This window comes from Mizuhopecten yessoensis, unplaced genomic scaffold (genome assembly GCF_002113885.1).
Source record: "Mizuhopecten yessoensis strain PY_sf001 unplaced genomic scaffold, ASM211388v2 scaffold3459, whole genome shotgun sequence".
NCBI classification, from domain to species: Eukaryota; Metazoa; Mollusca; class Bivalvia; order Pectinida; family Pectinidae; genus Mizuhopecten; species Mizuhopecten yessoensis.
In genome coordinates, this window is record NW_018405055.1 from 1106313 (window position 1) to 1132986 (window position 26674).

Consider the following 26674-nt stretch of genomic DNA (forward strand, 5'->3'; position numbering starts at 1 on the left):
ATATCATTTTAGACACTGAAATCTTATAGTAAGAAATCAGACCATGACGGCCAACTTCAGTGTTAACAACGTAGATTGAACACTCAATACATTAAAATAAACAATTGATCTCTAGTGTTGATTTAGAATTGTTTGCTTGAACTTGCAATGATTTTGCTTTTGTTATATAACATAATTTCCCAACGGAACGGTGAGTTTGGGTACTTACAGGCACTAGCCTTGTCTGTCAATACACCCATAATATAATGGGTGTAAGTAACAGATGAGGCTATAGTACCTGTGGGTTACTACCAATATTTCTCGGGTAAAATTGAACAATCCCATCCTTGGGCTAAGATTCTCATCATCCAACCTCGGCCTACACCTCAGATGGATTATGTTACAGAATTAAAGCCATCATCTGGGAGGTTCCAAATGAGCGTTGGTTGGTTATAATACCTATCAAGCTCGAAAAAAATAATTTTAAAATGCATAAATACATGAGGTTAATCTCTACAACCTTGAAATTAACTTGATAATAGTAAAAGAAACATGATAGCCAGCCATAACGAGTTTAGGGATCTTTTTCTGTCGTAACGTTATATCTAGAAAATCATGTATCCCTTGCAAATTACATTGAATCATGATGTAATTATGACAGATGGCAGTGCATATAGTGGTGTAACGGGACATCATTCTACTGTAAATGATTTACCAATGAAACAGTGTCCAGGCCCCGGTTGATCATAGTTTGGTACAGTAAAACAGTGGTTAGGGGGAATTTCAAATAAATAGCACAAAGCATCTGGTATCATTTCACTGCTATAGTGTTTTTGAGAAAGATCAGATCAGATGATTTTAAAACTTTAATATTTTGTTTAGAAAGCCCTAGTTTTTTAGTGGCAACAATTTCAATATTTTACTCACCGGGGAATAAAGTTAACCAACTTTTGAGCAACCAGGGCCATGGTGTTACCCACTATACTGGGTTACCAACAACGACATGACTTTTAACACTCTTGAAAGATTTTATAATGCATTTTTATTGTTTGAAATAAATATATATTTCTTCATCAACATACACAATCATTCAGTTATACACATGCATGGTTACGATAAATTATTTGTACATTGTTTGATCGGCTAAAACCATGAACTGCATTACAATGTAATTTCAAGGTAAGATAAGTTTCAATCTTTGGGATATCAACAATCCATTTAATTTCTACCTGTGTATTTATGCAAGAGACTTCCCATACTTAACAGATCATTTGACTGAAATGACAAAATAATTGGAATACATTCTCTTTTTAAAGTCTTAAAAATGACACATTTTCATTATTTTGTCATTAAGTAAATTGTACAAGAATATCTAAATTTTGAAATAATTAACATCTACAGATAACTATTGCTTGAACTGAATGTAGTTTTCTCAGAAAAGATACAGTTAGACTGAACACTTCACTTAACAATATCTTTTAACATTGAGTGCTATCTTTTAAACTATCAGGAGTCCACGACTGATCTATTGTGTAACACATCAAAACATTTCAACAAACTTCAATACAATTATCTATCTATCAAGAGTTTTAAATGCCATTACCACTTATCAACCCCGGCTGCTACAAATATATGCCCGTATTTGGAAAAATATGACCAGAATACTGTATTCAGTATGAACAACGACCGCGAAAGACCAACAAACAAAAAAACAAACAGAAACAAAGGACATTTTCCGTTTAATGTTTTTTTTATATTTTAAACAGAAACCTATAAATCATCTGATATTATGCTTACAGTCAATTGAATCGTAGGATTTTCTGTAAAACTAGATGACAGAACTAAATACACTTTTCCAGTATTGAGCTGTTAAGGTATTAATACCACATTTATTCAAACAGACTTTATATGATTTGCCTTTTCTTCAAACCAAATGTAATTGTTTTAAGCTGGTAGATGTATAGTGTATACCATGAAACTTTTGCCTACTCCAAAATTCACCTTTCACCAGTAAAAATCCACCTTTTGCCAGGTGTGAAATTTGCCATTCACATATAAAAACTATATCTTGTATACTGTGTACAAATATTAGCTGTCATGACAAATTTGCACTCATTATAGAGGGTGAAAAAGGCAAAATTAACCATGTTAAACTCCAGACAATTATCTTGTCTACTTGCAACCTTTTCTGGGATGTCAGATCGATAGAGTTTGTTTTTCAGCTCTTTTCTGATCTCAAATAGATTACTGTATACATTTAGTAAAAGGGAGTGTATGTCATAAAATTGTGGCTGGCAAAAATACACATGAATAATAATGAAATTCTGAAATATCAAGAGATTATAATACTGGATTGTAGTATCCACATCAATACATTGTATAGCGTTCAGATGAAATTTTAGCTGTGGTAATACTGTTTATGAATCTGTTTAACCTTAAATCATAGCAATAATCATATCTGTTGTAAATTACTAATAGCTTTATATAGAATCACCTGCCTATTAATATGGCTACAGCTAAGACATGAAGAAACAAAGTGTACAGCATGATTCAGGCAGCTGGAGACTCATTAAAGACTAGATAACATCATTTACCAACGGAGAATATATAAACATGTATACACTTAAGTTTAGGATACAAACACAACCAGTGTCATCCACGAAGGTTTCATACAAATTTATGGTTAACTTGTATACATAAATAATTCTACATTTTTAAGTAATTCAGAAATAATTGCAGGATCAGAAATAATGTTAAAAAGCAACACTCCACACATATCGTTGAAAAGTAGAATTTCAAGTGAGTTTTTTTTCCCCAGGCAAGTCCTGAACATTTTTTTCAAATGTTTATGAGTACCATTATAGTGGGCTTTCAAAATACTGATTAGTCTCACATGGAATGCACGAGCCCAAGACTCATATATCCGACTCCCAAAAATTACTGATCTTAAAATTGTACATTCTGCAATTTACCATATACATGTAGACATTTCAGTTGGGTGAATATATGTTTGTTTGCAAACTTGAACGATATTAGTTTCATACATAATATAATATACCATGAGAACAATGTGTTAGGTCCATGGAACTACGTAGTGTTATATGTTATTTAATAATTTATTGATCACGTTTCGATGTACAAACAATATCTATGACTTAAGCTAACATGTTTCAGCCATATTTATTCATCACTTTAATCAATGACATGCAGGACGTATCAGAAATTTAGATATCATCTGACAGCAATGGCACAGACTGGAACAAAAAGCATTTATCAGGTGTCATATTTCATACAACATCCGTACATTCTCTATAGGAAATGAATAGAGAACCAAAGAAGGAAATTTTGCAAGATTTGATGGTTCAATTCTACTTAGGGAAAAATTAAAAGCAGTAAAATGGTTGAGAGACAAAAGTTGGCAATTTGTAGGGTAACTCATTGGCCTTGTATAAAGAAGATGTTTCAACAATACATTGGTCACTGAGATGTGACTAATCTATTGACAGCTTTTCCTCATGACATATCGGTTAGCTCCATTGGCCCTGTTCGATTTATAGATCAGCAAAGATATTGGTTTAACCTGGAAGTCACTTGATTGGTGTCATTCTGTTGCTGATGTGGAAATCAAGAGCCTGTTTATCTCAGTCATTTGATCACACATCAAACGGAACACAGCCACGGCATCCAGAGCTCTTGCTGTACCCTTATTCCCAGGGAGAAAGGAAATGCAAGAGTCTTTGAAAGGTTCATGTCATGTTTCACAGATTGCACTAGCCTGGACGTCCTCCTTCACCACCACCAATACCGCAGGAATAATAAGAACACAATCACTATAATTAGTACTGCTCCTATCTTTGCATATGACGACCGCAAATTCAGATTGTGAGCATCTTTTCTGTAGGTCTTTGACATATCTGATAAATCGCTGGCTTTTGAATCCAATTCTGAAAGATATTTTTTAGTATATTACACACACATGCAATTATTTATGATTAATGACGGAGTAACAGAAAATATTATGTTAAAATGCAAAGGGACGAAGAAATCCTAGCAATATTACCAACAACTAAAGTGACACCAAGGACCTAAGACTATAATTGTAATACAGGTTTATAATAAAAATATTTAATATCAAGTAACAAGAATGAATGTTTATGTTAATAGCAAAGCAAACAAACCTTCAGCTTACAATTACAATTCATTACTTGTCAAGAAAATTCAATTGGAGTATCAAAAGAAAGCAATGACTGAAATTTTGCATAAACTTAATCCAAACTAAAACCGACTGTTCTGTCATCATGACTTGCTGTATTGACACCTTGAACATGTTTATAAATAAAGAGGGCAATCTTATAGAAAATTACCTGACAGCTTCTCTCCACGACCAAGAACGTCATCAATATTTTGGACCATGATTCTGTGAACATCTTGTAACTCTGTGTTAATTGAAGAAAGGTTTTTTCTTGCTCTTGAGTCCATGTATGATTTTCTAGCTTTCTGTATGTAAGTATCTGTTCAAGAAAGGAATTAGTTATAACACATCATACCAACACAAATTGATAATGTTTCTAAAATCCTCTTCTCCAGGGAAATGATCATGCATCAAATACATAATTGGTTATGACAACATTTACACCGGCTCTGACATAAAACCTACTAGTACAGGCTATGTTCACCGGCTCTGACATAAAACCTACTGTTACAGGCTAGTGAATGGGTCACCCTTGATAACAGAACATATGTAGGAATATTTTCCACTTAAGAGTTGATTTTACCTTTTAATTCAATGATGAATTGGGTGAAATATCTTCTTATCCAAATATTAATTTTTCAGCAGTTCAATTTCTGGCACTTTTCTTCAGGTGTCATCTACTTTAAGTTACAAACATACTTACCAAATTCAATAAAGCTGTAAGGCCTGGAAACAGTTTCGACTCTTTTACCATAGTGCGAATTAAACTCTGTTTGTAGATCCTCTAAGTAGGAAAACGCAAGTCTTTTCGAAAATGTTTTTTCACACAGAATGAGAAAACACACTCCTCTTTCAATCAGGTAGCTACAAAAGACAAAACATACCATAGTTAATTTTATTATACATAGTATCATGTCCTTTAAATATCACCCAAATGCTTTAAACTTATAAGATATATAAGATACGAGGAAGAAGAGAACACTCCATCTTTAACATTATTTCAGCTTTAACACTGTTACTCTACTTTGTACCAAGATTGTTAGTTAGCAGTGCACATTATGGAATTTTCTCCAATCATGATTTTGGTGTCATCCATAAAAATTGACATCAAAAAGCATGTTTGATGATGAATTTTGCAAAACATTATTATCAGCTACATCTTACAGATCTACATGTATATTTTAATATTTGATCATATTTGTGATCAACATTTATAGCATTTGGTATCTTCATATGTTCAGATTGAAGATTAAAACAGCGTTATTTTATCCCCAATGAAATAAAGAATGTAACCAGATAATTTAGGATTTGTTTCATTTACAGGTATTTTTATGTTTATAATTATAACAGCAACTCTGTATGTACATAAGCTGGCTGTATATAAATATAATGCAGGGATGCCAGAGTTCTTTTTGCATTGTAAGTGGACCACTGGACAACTTACTGGAATATAAATGGTCCTGTCTCCAGACTGCATCTAGCTGGAGGTTGGGGGTCTGACATTATTTTCTTGAATAACTGTTTAGACTGCGTCTGGTAATCCATCAAACTCCTTCCGGCCTGCAGAAATAAATCCATTTTGATGAAAACTTGACTAATTTAAACTTTTTGAAAAAGAGCTAATATATATTTATATATATAGTTACAATGCGCACCATAGAATATGTTTGTTGCCAACTGCATTCATATATTGTATATGCCGTCAAAATGAAGGCCATTCCTTACATAAATTATTTTTCATCAACCTAGGCTCTGTTTTCATGTTTAAATCATAATTTATTTAGAATAGTAGTTAGTTTGCTTGTGTAAGTTTTGTGAGTAAGACTTAATTTTTTGGAGTGATATTTGTTTTCCTTTACTTTGGGGAAATCTTTCTCATGTATTAGAGAAATGTTTCTTGATGGACATTGCTATTATATTTAAAGGTGAAAAGACAGGTGCTGGGGAATACATTTATGTATTGATCCCTGTAGGCAGAGCTCAGAATACATTTTTTTTTGACAAAAAAAAACAAAAGAAAAAAATTCTTTTTGCTATGCTCTAAAGTTTAGAACATTTCCTAAAATTAACTATTAATATGTAGCAGAAATGATCATGAACGGACAGGGGCAACGCTGACAAGACACCACTATAGATCAATTGGTATATATATAGTGTACATCTGATTTTAGAGGTCCCTGGTTCGAAAACCGGTCTGGCTATGCATTTCTTTTTTCCTGGAACAATGTTGTTATGATCGACCATTGTTTCAAGTACACCGGGTGAATACTTGGCAAAGGAATAGAAACTGGACTAAGTAAAATTGTTGATGACCAGCTGGTAGCTCAATTGGTAGAGTGTCTGTCTAGAGATCTGAGGTCCAAGGTTTGAACCACAGTCTGGCCTTGCATTTCTCTTCTCTTGTTACATTTATGCAAATATCAGATGCATAAAGGGGCCTGAATTTAATTTGAGACATATTTCATTTCGTAGCGGAACTGAACTGGGTCGATCATTTGGTGGACAAGGTACGTAGCTCAATTGGTAGAGCATCTGTCTTGAGTTAGTCCCAGGTTAGAACAGTATTACTGTGGAACAACCTTTCTCCAGATACGACCGGAGCGTCTACCTTGGATGAATTCAAGGCGATGTTGTCAACCAAACAGCAGTAGACAGACACTGGTGTGTACACATGGTTTTACTCAATGAACTTTTTTGACACTGTCATTATCTTAAAATTAAGTACATGCCACACATGTGCAATCAGCGTGATATCCAATAAGACTTTGCTGATTACTGACCAGAACCAGGTTAGAAACCCCAGTCTGTCTGTTGCATTTTACCATTTGAATAACCACGAATGTGTACACATCCCTGGAATAACTAACGAGCTGAAGTAAATTAAAGCAACTTTTGTATATCCATATTACAAACATCATTTGAATTTCTTATCTACTAAGTAGAGAAAGCGTTTATACTGTCTTTTATGGGATATGCTTATTGAAAATTAAAAAAGGTGGAGATAACTCTACTAATCTTCTTTTTATGGTACTGTCATTTTCCTTATCTCGCATATTGAAAGTTAAGATTTTAATTTCCTTAAATTCTTAAACATGCTCAATAACAAAACTTAGTGACACATATCACGTCCACATCGCCATTCAAATATACCGGATGGAAGGTAATCGTGTCAGTAAAATATCTTGAAAGAGCTGGACATTGTGAAAGTAAACACATTATTAAATGCATGTGGCAACAGAGTTAGGAAAATGTCCGACTCGTTGCCTTTTTTACCGTTTCATCTTCTTGCATGGAAGCAGCTAGGGGTAGAGCATCTGCCACCCTTGCTATTGTTGTCATAAGTACCATCTTCTCGCATCTAATGTTATTTTTTTAAAACGAAACGATAATATAGTCACTGATCATGTACCGATACACGTATATTGCTGTGACGTGTAACGTGACGAGTGTGGGCATGACAGGAAAGAGTAAAATACCACTTCCGGTCGGTATTTCTGTTTTTGGCTATTAGGCACAGGATTTAGGAATTGTTTAGCTATATAGCCATCTTGGAAAACCAAATTACTTAGTGTCGGTTAATGTAACACACTTCTTTATATGTTTATAAGCAGTTATATTTGAAGTGTCCCGAAACGTTCAAAAAGGGTCATAATATTTTATAATATGTGAGACGTTTCAGTGTGCGCAACGTCACACGTAACCATTACAAGCAATATGGCGGCGCTCTCTGGGTCTCTTGTGGTCGACAGTCTCTGATGTTTATCATCAATTTTCCTCATAATTGTTTGGCTACAACTTGTCTCAGTGGTGCAGAAGACAACACCCGATCATAGAAGTGGACGAATTCGTTCAACTCTTAATTCTGGGGTCAAATTATCAGGTAAATGAGAAGACATTGACAATCTCGCTGTTTATGACAGGATTTTAAATACCCGGTGTTATTAGTGTCAATCAGCTGTTACACGAACACAGACTTAATGTCCTCTTAATTGTTCAATTTAATCATAATGTTCAAGGCAAAACAGATTGAAGTAAATAATCTAAAAAGACACGTAACTGTCCAATATTGATCAGTGGTCAAATAATGATTGCTCATTTGTGACAATAAGAAACACTACACGGAGCATATTTTACAAATATATACTAATAACAACTTACCTTTCAAGTAGACCGATTTGTTAAAATAGTGTCATGATTGACAACAACAAACATCTAAGTACACAAATGGTTCAAGGTCTCAGTGTTGTTCCTGGAAATTAAGTTGTTATTTGCACATTTTATATATTCTGACACTGGCTTCATATTTTGTAATGCAGTGCTTGGGTTAAATGTATCATCACAATGATTACAGATATACTTAATCAATTAAATCTTTTTGAAAGCACACTCAACTGGAACTACCCCTTTGAAGTCAGTATGTTAACAACTTATTTTTCTACCTCCTTTCCACTGGGGCCTGCAACTTCAACTTTGGGAAAATATTGAACCAAAAAAAGGAAATAGGGAAAGGCCAAGGATACTGTGTAAGCTCCCAAATTTACCCTAAAATCATTGGTTAATGTATATGTGCGCGTATACCTAGTTTGTAATGATCATGACTGTGTGTTCATTATTGGATGTACATGTGTTCTGAATTGTTTCATGCACTGTTTATGACCATAAGGATACTGTGTACATTACTGATGAACCCCCTTTAATGATTTCAGTATGAGCAATTCCACTCCCTGGCAGTATCAACAGGGAGCACAGACAAGCACAGGAACAGGAGCTGGAGCAGTAAAATTATTTAACCCTGCAGGTTTTGGAGCAGCTACATCTCAGCCAAGTAACTTTGTCAACAATGCTGTTCAGGATGGCCAATTACAAGCCAATGGCCAAAAGGAAGCAAGCACCATGAACAGTTCATGGGACTGGAGCCCATCACAATGGCATTCTGGTGGAAATGAAGGACACAATAACCAACAAAGCAACGCTAATCAAGGTCAAGGCCATGATGTTCCAGGAAATGTTGACACATCAGTGTACGAAGGTCAGGCATATGACCAGACTCAACAACATCAACAATATTACAACCAGCAGCAGTACTGGGATCCTAACCAGCAGCAGAATCATCAACAAGTGCTGAATCAACAAGCTCAGGGACAGGATTTTCATGGTCATCAAGATTGGGCTAATCAACAGTATGACTATAATCAAACATGGAATAATACTGACTATAGTCAACAGCAAAGCCAGCCTTTAAATAATCATTATGATGGCCAACAAACCTTTCAACCACACCAGGAGAATAGTCAGCCTTACAATATTATCAATCAAGAGCAGACACAGGGACACTTTAATTTAGAACAAGATCAGGATCATCTTGCCAACCAGGGACCTAATCAGGAACATGTTTATAATCAACAAAAAGTAGAAAATGATGGTCTTAATTCATCTGCAGCTTCAAACTATAGTGGAAGTCTAAATCAGTCTAGCATCCATGAGGATCAAGGATCTACCTCAGGTTTCTACCAAAACACAGATCCTGAAGATGTAGGTTTTATGGGACAAATTCATGTAGGGGAGGAGCCTGTTGTAAGTAGTGGGATTGTAAATCCTCCAAATGTTGTACATTCCAGTGCCAATGACAATGCACCATTACGCATGGGTATGGTTGGTGGTGAACAGTTAGAAAGCACACAAGATAGAACTGATATGATTGATGTGATATCACAAGTCAATCACATGAGAATTCAAGACAATGAAAGTTCTGGTGGGGTAAGCTATAGTGCTAAGTCAGTAGATAGAGCACAAGAACAAGGGTTTGGTATTGGTCAGCCAGTTACTTCAAATGACCCACCAGCTAACCTTGTACAGACTAACAGTGGTATGATGGCCACTGCTGATGATCAGCAAAGCTTAGGGGACTGGGAGGTGGTACCATCCCAGAATCTTGCTGTACCTGGGAATCATAGTAGACAGAGTTCCACTGACAATAATGTCCAGTTTTTTATTGGCTCCAGCAGGAACTCTCCAGGTAGTGGGCGTGGCACAGGATCACCCTGCTCAGTTATACAGGGGCAGGGGGAGGAAAAGACTAATCTGTCTGTCTTCAACCCACAGCCCCCACAAGTATGTCAGCCTCCGAAACCATTCCAACCTGATTCTATGTTGCCAAAGTACACATCCTCCCCGAATATTACACCAGAGACTACTGTGTCAACAGAATTAGGAAAATCATCTTTATCAAACACAGGTCCACCCCCTTCCATAGGTACTCCACCATCGGGCAGAGGGGGAGATAACCCATTTAGAAAAAATGGTCAACAGCTAGCACCTACTGAACCCCAACAGGAATTAAGGCATGGAATTACTGGAAATGTGTCCTCCCTTGAAGGTAGCTCCTATTCTGAGGGTGTGTTGAGTAGCAAGGATAGTTCACTTGAACCACCTAGTCCAATTCTGAATACTGAAGACCCATCACAGACACTTGGCAGTCGTTTTGGCCAAAAGATGAAGCCACAGAGCCCAATCATGCCACGGAAAGAGAGCCCGTTTCAACCTCCAGCCAGACGCAGGAATATATCGGGGTCTAGTGAAACTATAGAGGAAAATGCTCGTATGGAGGAGGTTTCTCGACAAGACAGTCGAGAAAGTCTAACAAGAGGCATAGAACACAGTAAGTCAATGGGTTCAGATAGGTCATTTGGTGCAGGCAGTAGTAGGAGATCTTCAGGAAGTGATTCACAGGGTCAATCGGATCGTGACTCTTCTCACAGCCAGGACCCCCACTGGAAGACACGGACAAATCTGGACAGGAGATCCAGACCTCCGCCAGGTCCTAGTGGAAGCTCCAGAGCACGTGCAGTAATGTCCCCTAGGAGGATGGAAAAGCATCTCCAGCATAACCAGGAAAGAAGGGTGAAACACAACATGTCACCAGCAACAACTCTATGGGCAGACAGTGGTGAGCTGCCGACGGCAAATATTTTGCTTGCCCCTGCAGGTCCAATGCCTTCACTAATGTCACCTGTCTCGGTGTCTCTGCCACTGAAGGCAAAGGATAGCAAAGAGACGGAACAGGTTCTGTCTCCTGTAGAAAACTTGATAACATCCTTGACAGAACACATATCAAAGGAGAACACGCCAGAACCTGAAATTGTGACAAAAAGTAAACCTGTTGTGTTGGCTGATGCACTGAGTAAAAATCAGGAGGAAAGGAAAAGACAGGAAGTGGTTAAAGAACGGGACAGACATGAGCGAAACTCCTCTATAGACCGTGAGCTAGAGATAGTACGTAGACAGGAAGAGGAGGAAAAGAGGGAGTTAAAAAACAGAAAACACAATGATAACCATGGAGAACACTATAGTGTGAAGGACCAGTATCAAGACAGTCGGGGTCATGACCCTAGGGATTCTAGAGATCAACGTGAATCAAGAGATCATCATGATTCTAGAGATCGTAGGGATGATACTTATGATGCCTACTATGATAAAAAGGCCAGGTATGGCTATAAAGGAGCAGCACCTCTTAGAGATCCCAACAGGGATCAATACCATGGAGATGAACGATATGACAGGCCTAGGTCAAGGAACTCGCACTGTAAGTATTTTCATGCTTTAATAATTTATCTGATTTATGTTACAAGATAAGATAATGCCAGGCAGCATCTTTCCTTCTATTAAAGCTAGTAAATGTAAATTTTATTGTTGGCTGTACAAAATTCAAGTGAAATAATCATGATCGTTAAAAGTCGCAACAAAGTAAAAGTCTATTCTCCGCATTTCACTATGAGGTCAACTGATTTCACCAAATATCGGCGGCCTGTTATATTCAGCAGTTAGATGTATATTGTTTATTGAATTTTTCAAATAAGAGAAAATATAATGCTTCATTACTATAATATCTGAATTTGCCAAATTGCACAATATATTATTCAGTGTATTTTTATGCTAACACTGGTAATAATATAAGATGTAATATAAATTGTAATACAACAGGTAACTTGTTTTGATATCTACAATAGATGATGGGCGACCTTCATCTAGGCAAAGTCGTACTGAGACAGATTCTGAACGCCCACGTTCCCGCCAGGAATACAGTCGAGACCCAGCCTACAAGGACGGACGATATAGTTCTGCATCAAAAGGAGGTATATATGTGGTAGTTTTATATAATTATTAAGGGTCTAGAATGTTTGTCAATGTAAGCTCAAGAGGATTAATACAGTGAGTGTTTTTATGTAAACATATAAACTTTTACCTTTACCTTGTTATTGGGCATGGGACCTCATTTGTAGTACTTCAGAGGTAGAAATACTGCATGCGCCTTCTAATTTCGTGCAAAGAAACCTTTGATCTGTTCAGGAAAAACTGGTCAAACTTGCAATTACATTTACAAATTCAGCTCCTTTGCTTGTGATTTTTTATGCCTACTCTTTGTGTACCCGAGTGAGGGACAAATGACCCAACCTACGGCATCGGCTCATGGTTGACCACTGTAAAGGTCTCAGTATCATATAGTAAATGGTACAAAAATATCCAACAAAGATCCATTAGGTGTAGTGCAAGATTGCTTGCTTTAATCAGTTGGTTTAAAGTAATTTGTCCTTGACCCTCTGAAAGTCACAAAGGTCCAATGAATTTGCCTACAACATTCAACATATACTCATTTGCAATATATATACATATATATATAATTTGTTTACCAGTAATTGACATGTGCCGCAAAAATATAAATTTAAGATGCTGTCATATTTTCCATTTCTAATCAAGAATAAAGGGAATGCATTAAAACACTCAGATCATATATGACATGCTTTTGATTATATGTGTATACCAATATTGACCTAATCATGGTTTACTCTGACAGGATACGACTACGATTACTACAACCAGCAAGGTTATCATGACAGTCGGTATTACAATCAGGGCTACTATCATGACAGCCGGTATAATTCAGCTTACTATGACGAGTACTACCGTCAGGTCCAAGGACAGGATCAAGGACAGTACAATGAACAGTAAGATATCTAATGTTTCTCATTATGCTTTGCTACTCAAATGAGATTGAGGGGAACATCTCAGAAAATGCATGGGGCAATTCACAGCAAAGGAGCATGCTTTCTGCCACAATTATTTACTTGTTTATTCTCTTTAAGAAAATACACTAATGTAGTGTAATATGTATTGATGATGTGTTCTCTGGCTGTATGTACTATGGCCCAATATACTGGGGGAAAATTGTACCATTGCATGCCCAGAAAAAGAATCCTAGGTAAAACACTGCTAAAGCATCAGTTACATGTAAGTATTTCGTTAAGATCTGGGCCTGTATTTGGTACAAATTTTTCAATAGTTTGAATTTGATATAATTCAATAGAATATATGAAGTGAAGGTGCAGGCAGCTTGATTCACAGGAAATATTTTCAGCTTATATAACTCAGGTGATATACCTTTGATATGATAAATGTGGATGGATTAATCAGCAAGAGTTCTCCCACATACATTATGATCATGACTTTGTGTATATTTTCCACAAATATGTAATGTGTATACCTGCATGTTGCTAATCAGTTAATCCTATTCTTTACTCAGGTATTATTAATGAGATCACAATAGTGTCACTTTAACAGTAACTTCCTAGTAATATTTAAGTTATAACTGATTTGTCATGAAACACAAATGTTTGTATTTCAACTGGCAATACGTTGTACATATATGCGTGCATGCAACTTTTCATTACAAAATTTTAAAAAACCCAGAATTCAGTCTTTTATATGCAAACTTAGTCCAAGACATCATTTGTCAGTAATTTCCTTGACAAACAGCTTTGCCTCAATGCAGAACATAAGATGCTAGCTGTTGCAAGGACGTTAAATCCCAGACAAACTCATTATTCTAAAAAATAACTTTCGTTCTTTTAATGAGGTATTTATGATAAAATTCATATCTCAACAAAACAATTAATGGTCAAACATGAAACAATTGCATACTACATTAAGTTAACCTTGATTTTCCAAAGTGATCAGTAAAGTTATATTAACATGTACACATGAGGCATCCCAATTAACATGCTTCCCCTAACAATATACAAATTATAGGAACCCTCCCTATTAAAAAACATTACTTTGTCACATGTTCAATGTATGTATTTCAATGATGACTTTCAGCTACGATAAAATGATGGACCGGCACTACCATCCATACTACGGGTAAGGGAGATAACTCTTGTTTACTGTGTGTGTTGATATTTTTTCCATCATGTTTGCTGACTTTGGAATTTTTACCCTGCAGCCTTTAGTTTCCCTTGTTGCTGTTGTGCATTTTTCCTGTCTGTGTATAGCTGATCTATCACCAATGTCACCACAGTCATTTAGTTATGGATGAATCTTTACAATACTTGGTGGTAGCTCTATTGGTGTTTCCCAGGGTAGATTTAATTGCAAAACACTAGTTATTTCCTCAACATGATAATCGTATCTGCTCTTATTAATTATGTTTATTTACACTCTACTCCAAACCAAATACATTTAGTCAACTTTCTTTTCAATCTCTTTGATGTATAATTTGGATAAGAGTGTGATTAAGACATCAAAAAGAAAAATCTTTGGGAAGCACCAATTTAGTTTTTACGATGTTGTAGAATTTGAATTAAGACTTTCTGATTGTGTGCACTGCATATCTAATGAGCTCAATAACTTTCCTTCTATAAACTAATCTCAATATAATACATTTGATCTGTATATTGCTTTGTTTGGAATGAATTATTATTTCATTATTAATTCATTAAATACACTTTACTTTTGTGCTAAATTTAGATGTAATATTTAACATTTTAGATTTCTTTTTATTTCAAGACTTTGAAAAGACTGAACGCTGTTCATGAAAATCTTCATGTTTCCATTATCCGAGATATTTGTTGTGTGGTGGCCTGTTCCTGTTGAGACGTTTGCATTCCTTATCTGTTCTTACTTTCTCATCAACACCCTATTGCTTTGTGTTAAATCCAAATGTCTGTTCACTTCCTTACCTGTTTTTATTTCTACACATATTAAACAAATTCCAATAAGTGTCATTGTTCTACTCTGATAGTGATAATTTGGTTTCAGAAATCTGTTTAAAACTGTTCATCATATACATACAGTATTAATGTTCTACTGCAATAGAGATAATATGTAATAATGTATAAAAAATCTGTCTTAGCCTGTCTATACATGAAGGGGTTGTCCTTTGTATACACATGAATGCAACACTTAAACAATATCTGAACTTCACTATCAATCTCGTCTTCCATAAGATATTTACTGTTTAGTGGGTTAGCATTTGTGTGGACTCCATTTCATTATATTTAATCCTTTTACTTCCACATTATCCAATCTTTGTTAGGTTGTTAAACTTCCTTTTTATTTATTCACTCTTTTCAAAAGATAATTATATATTTGATTCAAAATTTGTACATTGCTGTCATTTTTTTTTTTTTTTTTTGAATATTTTGTACATTTATTAATTCATGTAAAATCTCAAATTCTACTCACAATTGTTATAATTCCTACACTAAGTAAGCAAGTTGTGCCAATTCTAGTACATGTATCACCCTGCTATTCTTACACTGTTTCCCAAAGCTTCACCTATTGATGACCACAACTTTCCCTTTGTACTGAAAAGTGTAAATGCCAAAGGTCCCAGGACATTCCTTTGTGTGCTGTTCTATATCTAGGTGCCTGATGTGTTTTCTACATTATAGGGCTTATGTATTTCCTTGTTTCAACTTTGTTTATACAGATAAACCACATTCCTTTCATTTTTATGTTGTGATGTTTTGATATTTTTCAAACCAAATGATCACACTATTTCTGTTTTTGTTCAATCTCATAAGAAAAAGTATTTAGCCAGCTTATAAATTATCTTTTTATAATGTACAAGCTTCAGGCTTTTTATGATAAATACTCAATTCCTCTGGATCGCTCTATATACATGTACCTTATGCTTTTTGAATTCCATCCTATAAATAATTATGACCAAGAATATACATATTTGTGCAAGATTAGATATTAATGTATATACTTACCTTCAGGTCTGTGTGAAATATATCAGTCAAAGTATTTCAAGATTATTGGATGGAAATTTGTTTGCAGTGATATTGTGTTGGTATATTGATAAAGCTATAGGGTGTAAGTTTGAGTTACTGACAGCAAGGAGGCTGTGGATTAGGAGTTGTTCACAGTTGCTACATGTATTTGCTGTGAGTCGCAGTCACTACATGTAGGTATATAGGAAGTGAGGTACTTGCAGTAACGAAAGACTTTGAGTTACTCACAGTAGCTTTATGTAAAGATGCGAGTTACAAAAGCTATTTGATGTGAAATACTCATATTGGCTATATGCTGTGAGTTACTTGCATAACTAAAGGTTTTAAGTTACTCTCAGTCAATTTTTTATTAAGTGAATTGCTTACCAGGGGCCTGTTCTTTTATCCGGAACAACCAGTTCGTCCGTTTTTAAAATGTAACAATTTTGGGTATAAATCCTTGCAGACCGGCAAATGTTTATGCAGGCCTGAAAGCAGCATCTGATTACTAGGTCCGACCTTATTTATTTAATAAACGAACAACTGTGGTCCGACCAGTTTCACCGCTGAAACGAAAAACGGCCTTAGTCTATACATGTATATGAATTGTACATTATACAGGTCACTCTAACTAGCTACGTTTTTTGAGTTATCCATATGACTATAGGTTTTGAGTTACTCTCATCATTAGATTTAGTAAGTGAGTTGTTTACTTACAAGCTATATCATGTAAAATGCAGGTCACTTTAACTGGCTATGTGTTTTGAGTTACTCCCAGTCCTAGTAACTATATGCTGAATTGCAGTTACTGCTATAGACTGTGAGTTACAAAAGGGCAGATATACTATAGGGTGTGAGTTCTAGTAGCTATAGGCTGTATATAATTCTTATTTATTACTGTGTCCTTTATTGATATAATGAAAATTAGTCTTCACTGTGACTTAGCACCAATGTTTATAGGCAACAATAATTTAACAAACGTAACATCTTTTGCACTTCCTTTTCTAATGGGAATAACTTTGCATCGTAAATGGCATAGGCTCTCAGGAAAATGTGTTGCATTATAATAGAGCCAAAAATCAAATATAGTCACCCACACAGTCAAGGACAGATGGAAACGTTAATGAATAGAAGTGTGAGAATGCAGTAGCTAGTGAAGGCGGTGTTCTGCATCATCACACCTAACCGCCATTCAGCATGCGTTTATGATGATGCATCATGGCCTGTTCCAGCTATCCATCCGAGTACTATAGCCAGGGTTATGAGGACGACCAGTACAGTCAGCGCAGTCAGTCACGGGGAGCTCACACCCCAGCCTCCTTACTGGAGGACCAGCCGTAAGTGTTAAACCTACCGCCCAAACAGTTGTCTCTAACTATGATCATTTATTGCAGTGATTTCAGAAACATCTGCAGATTTCAGTATGCTGCCATCGTTGTTATATTCCAGGCCATTATACCTTTGCAATGCCTTAACATGGATGTATGAACCTGATCTATACTGTATATGAAAGTTTATAGGTTTAAGGTTCAGTACATAGATAAGCACTTTCATGCCAGCAGCAATTATGATTCTGTAACAAGTCACTGAGCTGGTACTTGATTTTGAAGTCACTAGTTTGACATTTACTGATGTCATTGCTCAATATTTGACATTAAGGGTTTGACGATATTTTATATATTGTCAACATTTAACAGAAAAAAACATTTGTTTAGAGTATATTCATCGCATTTCAGATATGTGACATCTAAATGAAATTGAGTATGTGAAATCTTCAATAAAAATTCTAACTAAAAATCAATCAAATACCAGTTATGCACACAGTTTCAGTCAATATAATAGGTAACAAGTTTATTTTTCTTCTATATTTCATGTATCATTTACAGTGAATTTCTACGAAATCAGGTATGCCATACTTACTATTGAAACAAAACAGTTGCATATAAATGAGAATTTTCTGAATTTTTCTATCATAATTATTCCATAAATTTCAGTTATTCAAATTTTTACTTGAACTGACAAAAATAATTTCCTTTAAATAATTTGGCACATCTTTTAACCGCTCAACATAAAGAACTAAAAGTAAATCATGACAGCAAGTTTAGATACTGGAATTCTCATTTAGGATGCTTACCCAGGTAGTTTGTTTCAATAGCATCACCATTGATTTCAGCACTATACACTGAAAACATGTAGAATTACATAAAATACAGAAGAAAAACAAACATGATGGTGACCTTTAATTTGACACAGAACTGCATTTATCCTATTGCTGCTTTGAGAGCTAGGTTTTCTGCAGTTAGTCAGTTATACCACATAGGGTATTTGGTTTTTGGATTCACAAATGCCCATATGTACAATTATACAATATTAATATTGCACTTGGTTAATATGGCAACATGCTTTATGAACATGTTAATTGAAGTCATACTATTCATTAAGGTTACTTGTATTGATATATCATTTTTAATCACGTATTTATGTAGTATATTCTTGTTTATATCCTTACTAATATACCCAAAAATGAACATGGTATTGATAGATGAGTCCCTGTATAACACATAGGTGTACTAAGTTATATCTGCATACTACCATAACAATGGTATTGGCGTTAATGCTGGATGTGCATGAGGTGTACTGCATGGGGAACATGGAACTGTATCGTGTATCATAAATCATTTGATTCCAGGTGTTTTTTTCCAGCATATTTTTTTCTATTAATCAAGAAGTGATAAGACTCCTATTTTGGTTTAAAAGTAAACATGTTCGGGAATATATGTAGACATTTCATGGATTAGAGATAATTAGGGGACAGTAAATTTGGATATCCTCACTGTTACTATATATTATGCTCTGCTCTGCCACTACTCATGTATACATGTATGTAGACCTACCAAAGTCAGCTGTAAGTTATGATACCATGTATTGTTCCTCTAGAGTGAGGTTCATTACTTATTGCAATGTCACAATAATTAAAGCAATGGAGTGTCAGCTTGCAAATACTGGTTATAGGCTATATTCCATAAAATGAAAATTTACCTCAAATTTGAAGAAAAAAAATGCATTTTGAATATCAATTTAATTTCTAAATCAATGAAAAATATACAGGTATATATACAGGAAGGAAGAGACTAAATATGACCTAGGAGTTGACTTAGATTATGATGTTACAGGGAGTAAATCAGTGTTGCTATAGATAATGTATATATATATATATTGATAGAATTGTGTACAACAGAATCCGTCTAGTAATGTATTATATACTGGTTTGCTAAACAACATTTTAATAAGAAAGCAGATATATTATTCTGTATGAAAATATTCAGGTATATGAGTAAGAGTGGAGTTAAAGTAAGGTATCATTATTGAAAACCATCATTTTTGTATCTATCTAGAGATGCCTATGGATATGGGGCTAGGACCTCGAGTCGTGCTGGATATGATGACTACCACAGGAGCCATTACGACCCCTACTATGGGTACAGACAGGGAGGGTACCATTATCAGGACCAAGGGGTCACAGAAGGTAAGGCAATTTACAATGTCCCTATGAATTCTAGCCTAATATAGGGGCCACCATGACCCCTACTGTCTATATGGCAGTAAATCTAGATAATACGACAGTATAATTACCATAGTATGAGAACCTAGAGTGCACAGGAAGTATGGTGATCTATCTCTCTATACAGGGTCATTATGGGCCCTAGTAGAGGGCACAATGACCTCTATGTGTGGATGTATGTGTAAGTGGAAATTCAGACGTATCTAGTACAGATACGAGAATTGAGGATCCTTGAGGTCACTTCCAGATCTAATACAGGCCACTTTGACCCGCTGCTTTATGTTTGTACATTAAGTTAAATCTGGAGGTTTAAACACATTCCCTGTAAGTACATGGTAAGAAGAAGCAAAGGAAAGATGTCTCCTAATATAGGTTTAATTTACACTCTATCCATCTATCGGTCCATCAGTTGTTTTATATAGCTTGACACCTTGTATACAGTATCCTCAGGTATTGCTGCATCTGAACATGCAACAAAAAAAGAAATATGATTATGAGTTCAATGTTACCAGGTAGACAATTTATTTCATTGCCTACCACTATTTTGAAGCTGTAAAATGAGATATGTTTTTACCAAATGCTTATGAGTAGCTATAGATTGAGATATGTTATATCGTTTTTGTTGAACAGAGACAAAACCTGGCAGAATAACTCCCAAGAAACACACAATTCCACATATGAAGGTTTGCTTTGGCCCTGGAGGTCAACTGGTCAAGGTGCTGCCAAATAACCCAGTGTACGGTCAACCTGCAACAGTTGAGATTCACGAAGTAGATGAATTGTTACAAGAAAACATGGAAACTGAAGAGCTCAAATCTTTCCCAGGTCCTGTGATCAGGTCAGTACTCCTTCTCAGGTCCTGTGATCCTATGAGTAATCTAGATCTTTGTTCCATTTCCTGTGGTCCTATTACAGATCTAGGTGTTGTGATCTGATCAATACTCTCTGCTGTAGGTCCTGTAATCCTATGAGTAGTCTCTGCCCTAGCCCCTGTTATTTGATTAATAGTCTCTACCCTAGGTCCTATGATCAGGTCAGTTTTATCCATTCTAGGTCTTGTAAATATCAAACGATGCATAATATTTGAATTATCTCTTTATCTTTATCACAGAGGTGATACCCACAAGAATGATGTTCTAGCCTTCTGCCAACGTAAGGCCAGGGCCTGTGCAGAGAACATCAACATGATCGATCGTGAATCAGCTGAACTCATCTGGAAACTTCTGGAACTACTCATCAAACAAAATGGGGTAAGAGCAGATTATCAGTTATTGCCTATGATGTTATCTTTAAATTGAATTTGGTAAATGTCATGATTTCAGTTTGGCAATTTTATCCTATACAGGGATTTTGGTGGCTGTAATATTATCAAGGATCTTCATCTAGAAGTAAAAAAATAAATATCAGTGTTGAAAAAAAATGGATTTGTTTGTTGTACAGACTGTGATGGGAACAGACATTGCTGAACTGTTGTTGGAGGGCCACGAACCTACCACAGCCGAGTACAGCATGATTGGACTCAAGATTTCACAGAGCATGGACAATCTGGACCAGGAATTGGATGACACAACTGAAGTCAATGCCTCTACCTTCTCTGTGACTGACCGCTCCATCATCAACAGAGGTCGGTCCCAAGAGGAAGCTACTGACCGCTTCAGGCATCTGTTGCTTTATGGACGCAAAAAGGTAAGTGCATATGGCTGTCTGTTATCTGGTACTGAAGAATTTGATGGATATCCTGATACAGTAGTTCTCATACATATTGATTCAGTTTGTAACAGTTTTTCAAAACTTGAGTCATCATTCATAAAAACTTAATATTTTCTTTAAAAAGAAATTCACAAAATAAACCAGAACAATTTAAGTGGTACAAATTTGATGGTGCACAATACCTAAGTTGTCCTCCAATGTATCCCATTGATTATGATTCTTTATAATGTTTTGGCTACAACAAAAATTCCCGTGGATAGTTCTAGATTGTCTTCTTCTAGAGATCAAGATATTAATGAAGTAATAATGTAAGATATTTACCAGAAAAACTATCAGTTGACGCATTGCAAGATATAGGACTGAGGTTTCAGATTTGAATATTACCATCGATAGTATTAAAATAGTAAAAATTCTTGAAGAAAAAGGAATTTTGTATTTAGCATCCATTTTACTCAATAAAAGATATTCTCAGTGCTGTCACTAACTTTTGAAATAGATGGTTGACTGAAAAAGAATGGCTGGTTGGATGGTCACATGCCATAATGTTTATTTATATGTATCTATTTAATGAGAACACTTGGTCAGTAGCAAAAGTGTGTATACTTGTTTTATCTGGTATTAGACTGTCCCTTATACCTGTTGTCAGCATGTACATGTATTGGAATGTCTCTTACACAAGTTATCACGATATATCAGATTGTGACTTTTGACCTGTTTTCAGGATGCTTTAGAATGTGCCATGAAGAGAAACCTGTGGGGACATGCACTGTTCCTAGCCAGTAAGATGGATAGCCGGACACATGCTAATGTCATGATTAGGTTTGCCAACACAGCAATGAAGATGAACGACCCTCTACAGACTCTTTACCAGCTGATGTCTGGGAGACAGCCAGCATCTGTAACTGTAAGCTTACCATGAAGAGCAAAAGCTAACCTGATACTAATAATTAAATTAAGTTATAGAGAGTCCTACATGTATATCTTTTGACGATCAAATTTATTCTGCGGTTGAAAACCAAATTGCCTAGAATTTTAGCATGGTTAGACTGAATAAATGTATTTGAGATATGTAGCTAGCAAGTTCTTCAAGGTAATTCCCTCTTGAAAATTGAAAATTTCAACATTACATATGTCAGTATGTGTTGGTCATTGCTTTAGCTTCCTTAAAATGCTTTGAAATCAAATATCGGCCTGTGTCAAGGTGTTCAGTTGGCCCACAGTTTTATTGTGATATTTTTGTGTCAGTAGTACTGGCTTCTTTGGCATTTAACCAAAACATGTGAAAAGTCTCTTATTTTGTAATTAAGAGGCTCAGCTTACGTTTTGTGTTTTGAACATCTACTACTTTTCAGCATAAAACTTAACTATGACCATTATTTTGGACAGAGTATAGCTAACGAACGTTGGGGAGACTGGAGGCCTCATTTGGCTATGATTCTGTCTAACCAGGGAAGCAAACCAGACCTAGATAAGAAGAGTATCATGTCTATGGGCGACACACTAGGTACGACACAAGTCCTGCTGCTCCAGGATGTGTGCAATGTTTTGTTTTATTTAAGTTATAACTGCTTGTAATACAGTGTACTGTACAGGCGATTTAAGGGCCTTACATGGTATCTAGTCCTGTATAGATTATTTATTTAGATCTGTTGAAATAAAAAATTGAAAAAAACCCAAAGTTTTTCTATCCTGATACCTCATCCATTTATCTATATTAATTTTTATCTAAATAAATATTGACTTTTCATTAGCTACACAAACACTGAAAAATTAGATTGTATTCTCGATTAACAATTGTGTTGCCAATCATTATCAATTTACTATGAATATTTATAATTACATAATAGATTAACTAACTTATTGATTTCTGTAGCTAGGACTTGTGTGGAATATCATTGAATGGATAGATAATAAATCCAATTTATCTAATTTCAGCGTCGAAGGGCTTTTTATACGCTAGCCACTTTTGTTACATAATGGGTCAAGCTTCGTTTGGCTCTTATTTCAAAAAGACTGCTAAACTGGTGCTAATTGGAATCAATCAAAGGTATGTGACCTCAACCCTAGGTTGCTTTGTCTATATGTGGCTGTCATGGATTGTATAAAAAAATCTTATCAAAAGACAATTCAACATTGGTACTTGCCTTTGCCAAAACCCTCCCAAAACCCTCCCAAAACCCTCCCCTCCCAAAACCCTCCCAAAACGTCTGTAAGACAACCAGATCAGTTCTATATCTCTGTTTCAACTGTACAGATACCTTAAATAGAAGTACCCCAGTTTAACTGACTCAACTGTATAGATACCTTAAATGGAAGTACCCCAGTTTAACTGACTCAATTGTACAGATACCTTAAATGGAAGTACCCCAGTTTAACTGACTCAACTGTTCAGATACCTTAAATGGAAGTACGCCAGTTTAACTGATTCAACTGTTCAGATACCTTAAATGGAAGTACCCCAGTTTAACTGACTCAACTGTACAGATACCTTAAATGGAAGTACCCCAGTCTTACTGAAATTGTATGTTCACTGATTGGTATTGTATTTCATATAGTAAGTTGTTAAAAGATGTATTGAAAGGTTTTATGATTGTCATGATACTGTTACTAGTAGAAAGGTTTTCACAAAGATGTCACACATATACACTTACTGGTTGTGATACATACCTTTTCTACTAGTCATGCTTACCCACCTGAAGGAAAAGTGTAGAGTATGATACTGTTACATTTTGAAATTATGTTTGTGCGTAATCCAAATGTTTATTATATGACTGTCTACTATTTAATATGAAGGTTTATTGAACCTTGGAGCAGTTTACTTCAGAGTAGGATATTTGTTGTTATTATAATCGCTTGTTTCTGTATGACAGTCTACCTTTGGAGGAGTTCACTACAAATGAAGCTATCCAGTGCACAGAGATCTATGAGTATGCCATGTCATTGGGAAATCCTTCATTTTTTCTGTCAAATTTCCAGGTAAAGTTTTTTTTCTACTAAGATACTAATGGAATTCAATATTTTATTGAAATATATGTAATTAATATGAAACTCTAGGTAAAGTTTTTCCTTTTTTTTTTGGAAGATGCTTAATGGAATCTTGAAACAATTGTAATATTTTGTTAATGCATGCATAATGAAATTTTATCAATTTGTTTTTCCTTGCAATTGTTTAAGCACTGATCAAATTCAAATTACCACTTTTGAGTTTTGTTTTCCGTTTTGAAATTCAGGTAAAAACAAAGATAATTATTTAAGAGTGCTAAAGGTGTTTTATTGAATGTTTACCGGAAATGAATAAGAATTTAGTTATCATAAATATAATTTAATATTAAATAAAATTCATGTTTCCTTTTTACATTACAGGTCTTCAAGTTTTTATATGCCTGTAGATTAGCTGAAAATGGATTTCCTCAAGAGGTAAACATCAAACTATTTTGTGTATTCAGTACACTAAAATTACCTGGTATACGGCACCTTGCCAGAGACTGGGAATGACAGCAACTAAGAAGCATATGCTTACCGGTATTCAAAAATGAAATATTCTATAACAGTTGTGGGAATTAAATTCAAATTTAAAGGAATTAATGCCTGTATATCGATTTATAAGAGCTACCTCATCAAGTTTAGATGTAGTTGGAAACTGGAACATGTCTATATTATTGTTAAGCCTTACATATCAATGGGATCTGTACAAGATTGTATGGGGCATAGAAACCAGTTGCAATTGAGGCCAATTTTCCATCATATAATTGAATATTGATTGAAACAATTTCTTTAGAGTAAAATAGGAAAGACAATATACTAAATGTTGCAAAAAAACCCATAACATCCCTGTATGTTCAAGTGTTAAGATGTCTAGGTATTGAGTAAACCTTGCATTACTTTGAAGCGAAATGTAAATCTGAAATTTTCATTTTGTTTCAGGCTCTTCAATATTTTGAAGTGATTTCAAGATATATTCAGCGTGCTCCAACATTCTTCCAGCCAACTCTAGTCAAATTAGTTTATAACGTAAGTATTATTACTTTGAGCAGTAAAGGAAATGATTGTCAGATTTTCAGTACCATGAGGTAGGATTCTTTCTTAAACTTCTCTTTACCTATGAAAAAACATGAAGTATCATGACAATTCATACCGAATCAAGGCCACAACAGAAAATTACCAAGCTTTGATCCAGAAATATATTTTCAGGCTTAAAGTATGTGTTTTCATATTTCAAATCCTCTCGCTACCTCCCGTGTAACTGAAATAAACTAGATAAACTAGAAACCATAAATGTTAAGTACTTTGATACCAGGACAATGTACCAGATATTGCAAGTGTTTGTGTATATTGACAGTTGGCGGACCGGTTGAAGCACTTTGACCCCCAGAGAATGCATACAGCTGACGATCAGGACCAGGCATGGCTGTTACAGCTACAGAAGATTTCCCAGGGTTTTCAGGTCAGTACAGATATTTTCATTTCATCATTTTTCTTTGCTTGAAAATGATTTCATATATGACATATAAGAAAGATTGTTTTTATGACTTAGCAATGTTTTGATTGGTATTATATTGATTCCACACAACTGTTTCCCATTTTGTTCAAGGTCTTCGAAAATGTAGGAAAAATAATATGGCAATATTGATAAAATAGGTAATTCTGGGTAGTTTAAGTTTGGTCTCTTAGTATAAACATGATGTTGATGCTTAAGTCTGGTGTTTTGTAGGATGGATCAATCCGACCCCTGTCAGGTAGTGTTACCCCTATGGGATATGGAAGTACGAGGGCTAGTAGTGAAAGTGCAGAGGTTGCAGGTCTGACTCGCCCAGGATCTGACCTGATGGGTCAAGGTCAGATGGACTACAATTACCAGACAGGGTATACACAACAGCAGGGGTACGGCGACAGGCCAGACCAGTCACAGAGCGAGGTGGATGGTCAGACTGAAGGACAGACATTTGTCGGACAACAACAGTACAACTATAACTATCCTCAAACTGGACAGCAGACACAGGAGCAGTCCCAAGGGGAACAGCAAGCCCAACAACAGTACACAGAGCAACAGTATACAGACCAACAACAACAACAGTACAACCAGGAACAGCACACTAACTACAATAATTACTATCAACATGGTATAGTCTTCTTCTCTCTTACAAGTATAATCTACAAACTTACAGTACAAAATTGTTGTAC

At 35.4% G+C, this 26674-nt stretch overlaps 2 protein-coding genes across 9 annotated transcripts in view; one reads left to right on the forward strand and one right to left on the reverse strand.

Annotated features, from left to right (window-relative positions):
- Window positions 1-1001: 1001 nt before the first annotated feature.
- On the reverse strand, window positions 1002-7621 carry LOC110447585 (vesicle-trafficking protein SEC22b-like). Its single transcript, XM_021493375.1, has 5 exons — window positions 7445-7621; window positions 5616-5731; window positions 4875-5035; window positions 4344-4490; window positions 1002-3923 (listed from the first exon to the last, which is right to left on the reverse strand). The coding sequence occupies exons 1-5, from the start codon at window positions 7517-7519 to the stop codon at window positions 3769-3771; spliced, it is 654 nt and encodes a 217-aa protein (XP_021349050.1). The 5' UTR covers window positions 7520-7621; the 3' UTR covers window positions 1002-3768.
- A 33-nt stretch (window positions 7622-7654) lies between these two features.
- The window catches only part of LOC110447583, a 36167-nt gene continuing 17147 nt past the window's right edge, over window positions 7655-26674 (forward strand). For 4 of the 8 annotated variants that reach the window (XR_002462614.1, XM_021493367.1, XM_021493371.1 and 1 more), the window contains exons 1-18: window positions 7656-8051; window positions 8878-11753; window positions 12178-12303; window positions 13023-13173; window positions 14324-14365; window positions 17454-17558; window positions 19617-19747; window positions 20414-20621; window positions 20895-21033; window positions 21224-21469; window positions 22215-22397; window positions 22880-22997; window positions 23429-23540; window positions 24364-24469; window positions 24857-24910; window positions 25418-25504; window positions 25833-25937; window positions 26205-26613. Coding sequence is in view for 7 of the 8 variants with exons in the window: in XM_021493367.1 (XP_021349042.1) it covers window positions 8879-11753; window positions 12178-12303; window positions 13023-13173; window positions 14324-14365; window positions 17454-17558; window positions 19617-19747; window positions 20414-20621; window positions 20895-21033; window positions 21224-21469; window positions 22215-22397; window positions 22880-22997; window positions 23429-23540; window positions 24364-24469; window positions 24857-24910; window positions 25418-25504; window positions 25833-25937; window positions 26205-26613 (5197 nt within the window). In the remaining variant the exon portion in view is untranslated. Of the gene's footprint in view, window positions 8052-8877; window positions 11754-12177; window positions 12304-13022; window positions 13174-14323; window positions 14366-17453; window positions 17559-19616; window positions 19748-20413; window positions 20622-20894; window positions 21034-21223; window positions 21470-22214; window positions 22398-22879; window positions 22998-23428; window positions 23541-24363; window positions 24470-24856; window positions 24911-25417; window positions 25505-25832; window positions 25938-26204; window positions 26614-26674 lie in introns of all 8 variants that reach the window. The other 4 variants (XM_021493368.1, XM_021493372.1, XM_021493370.1 and 1 more) reach the window with 4 other exon arrangements.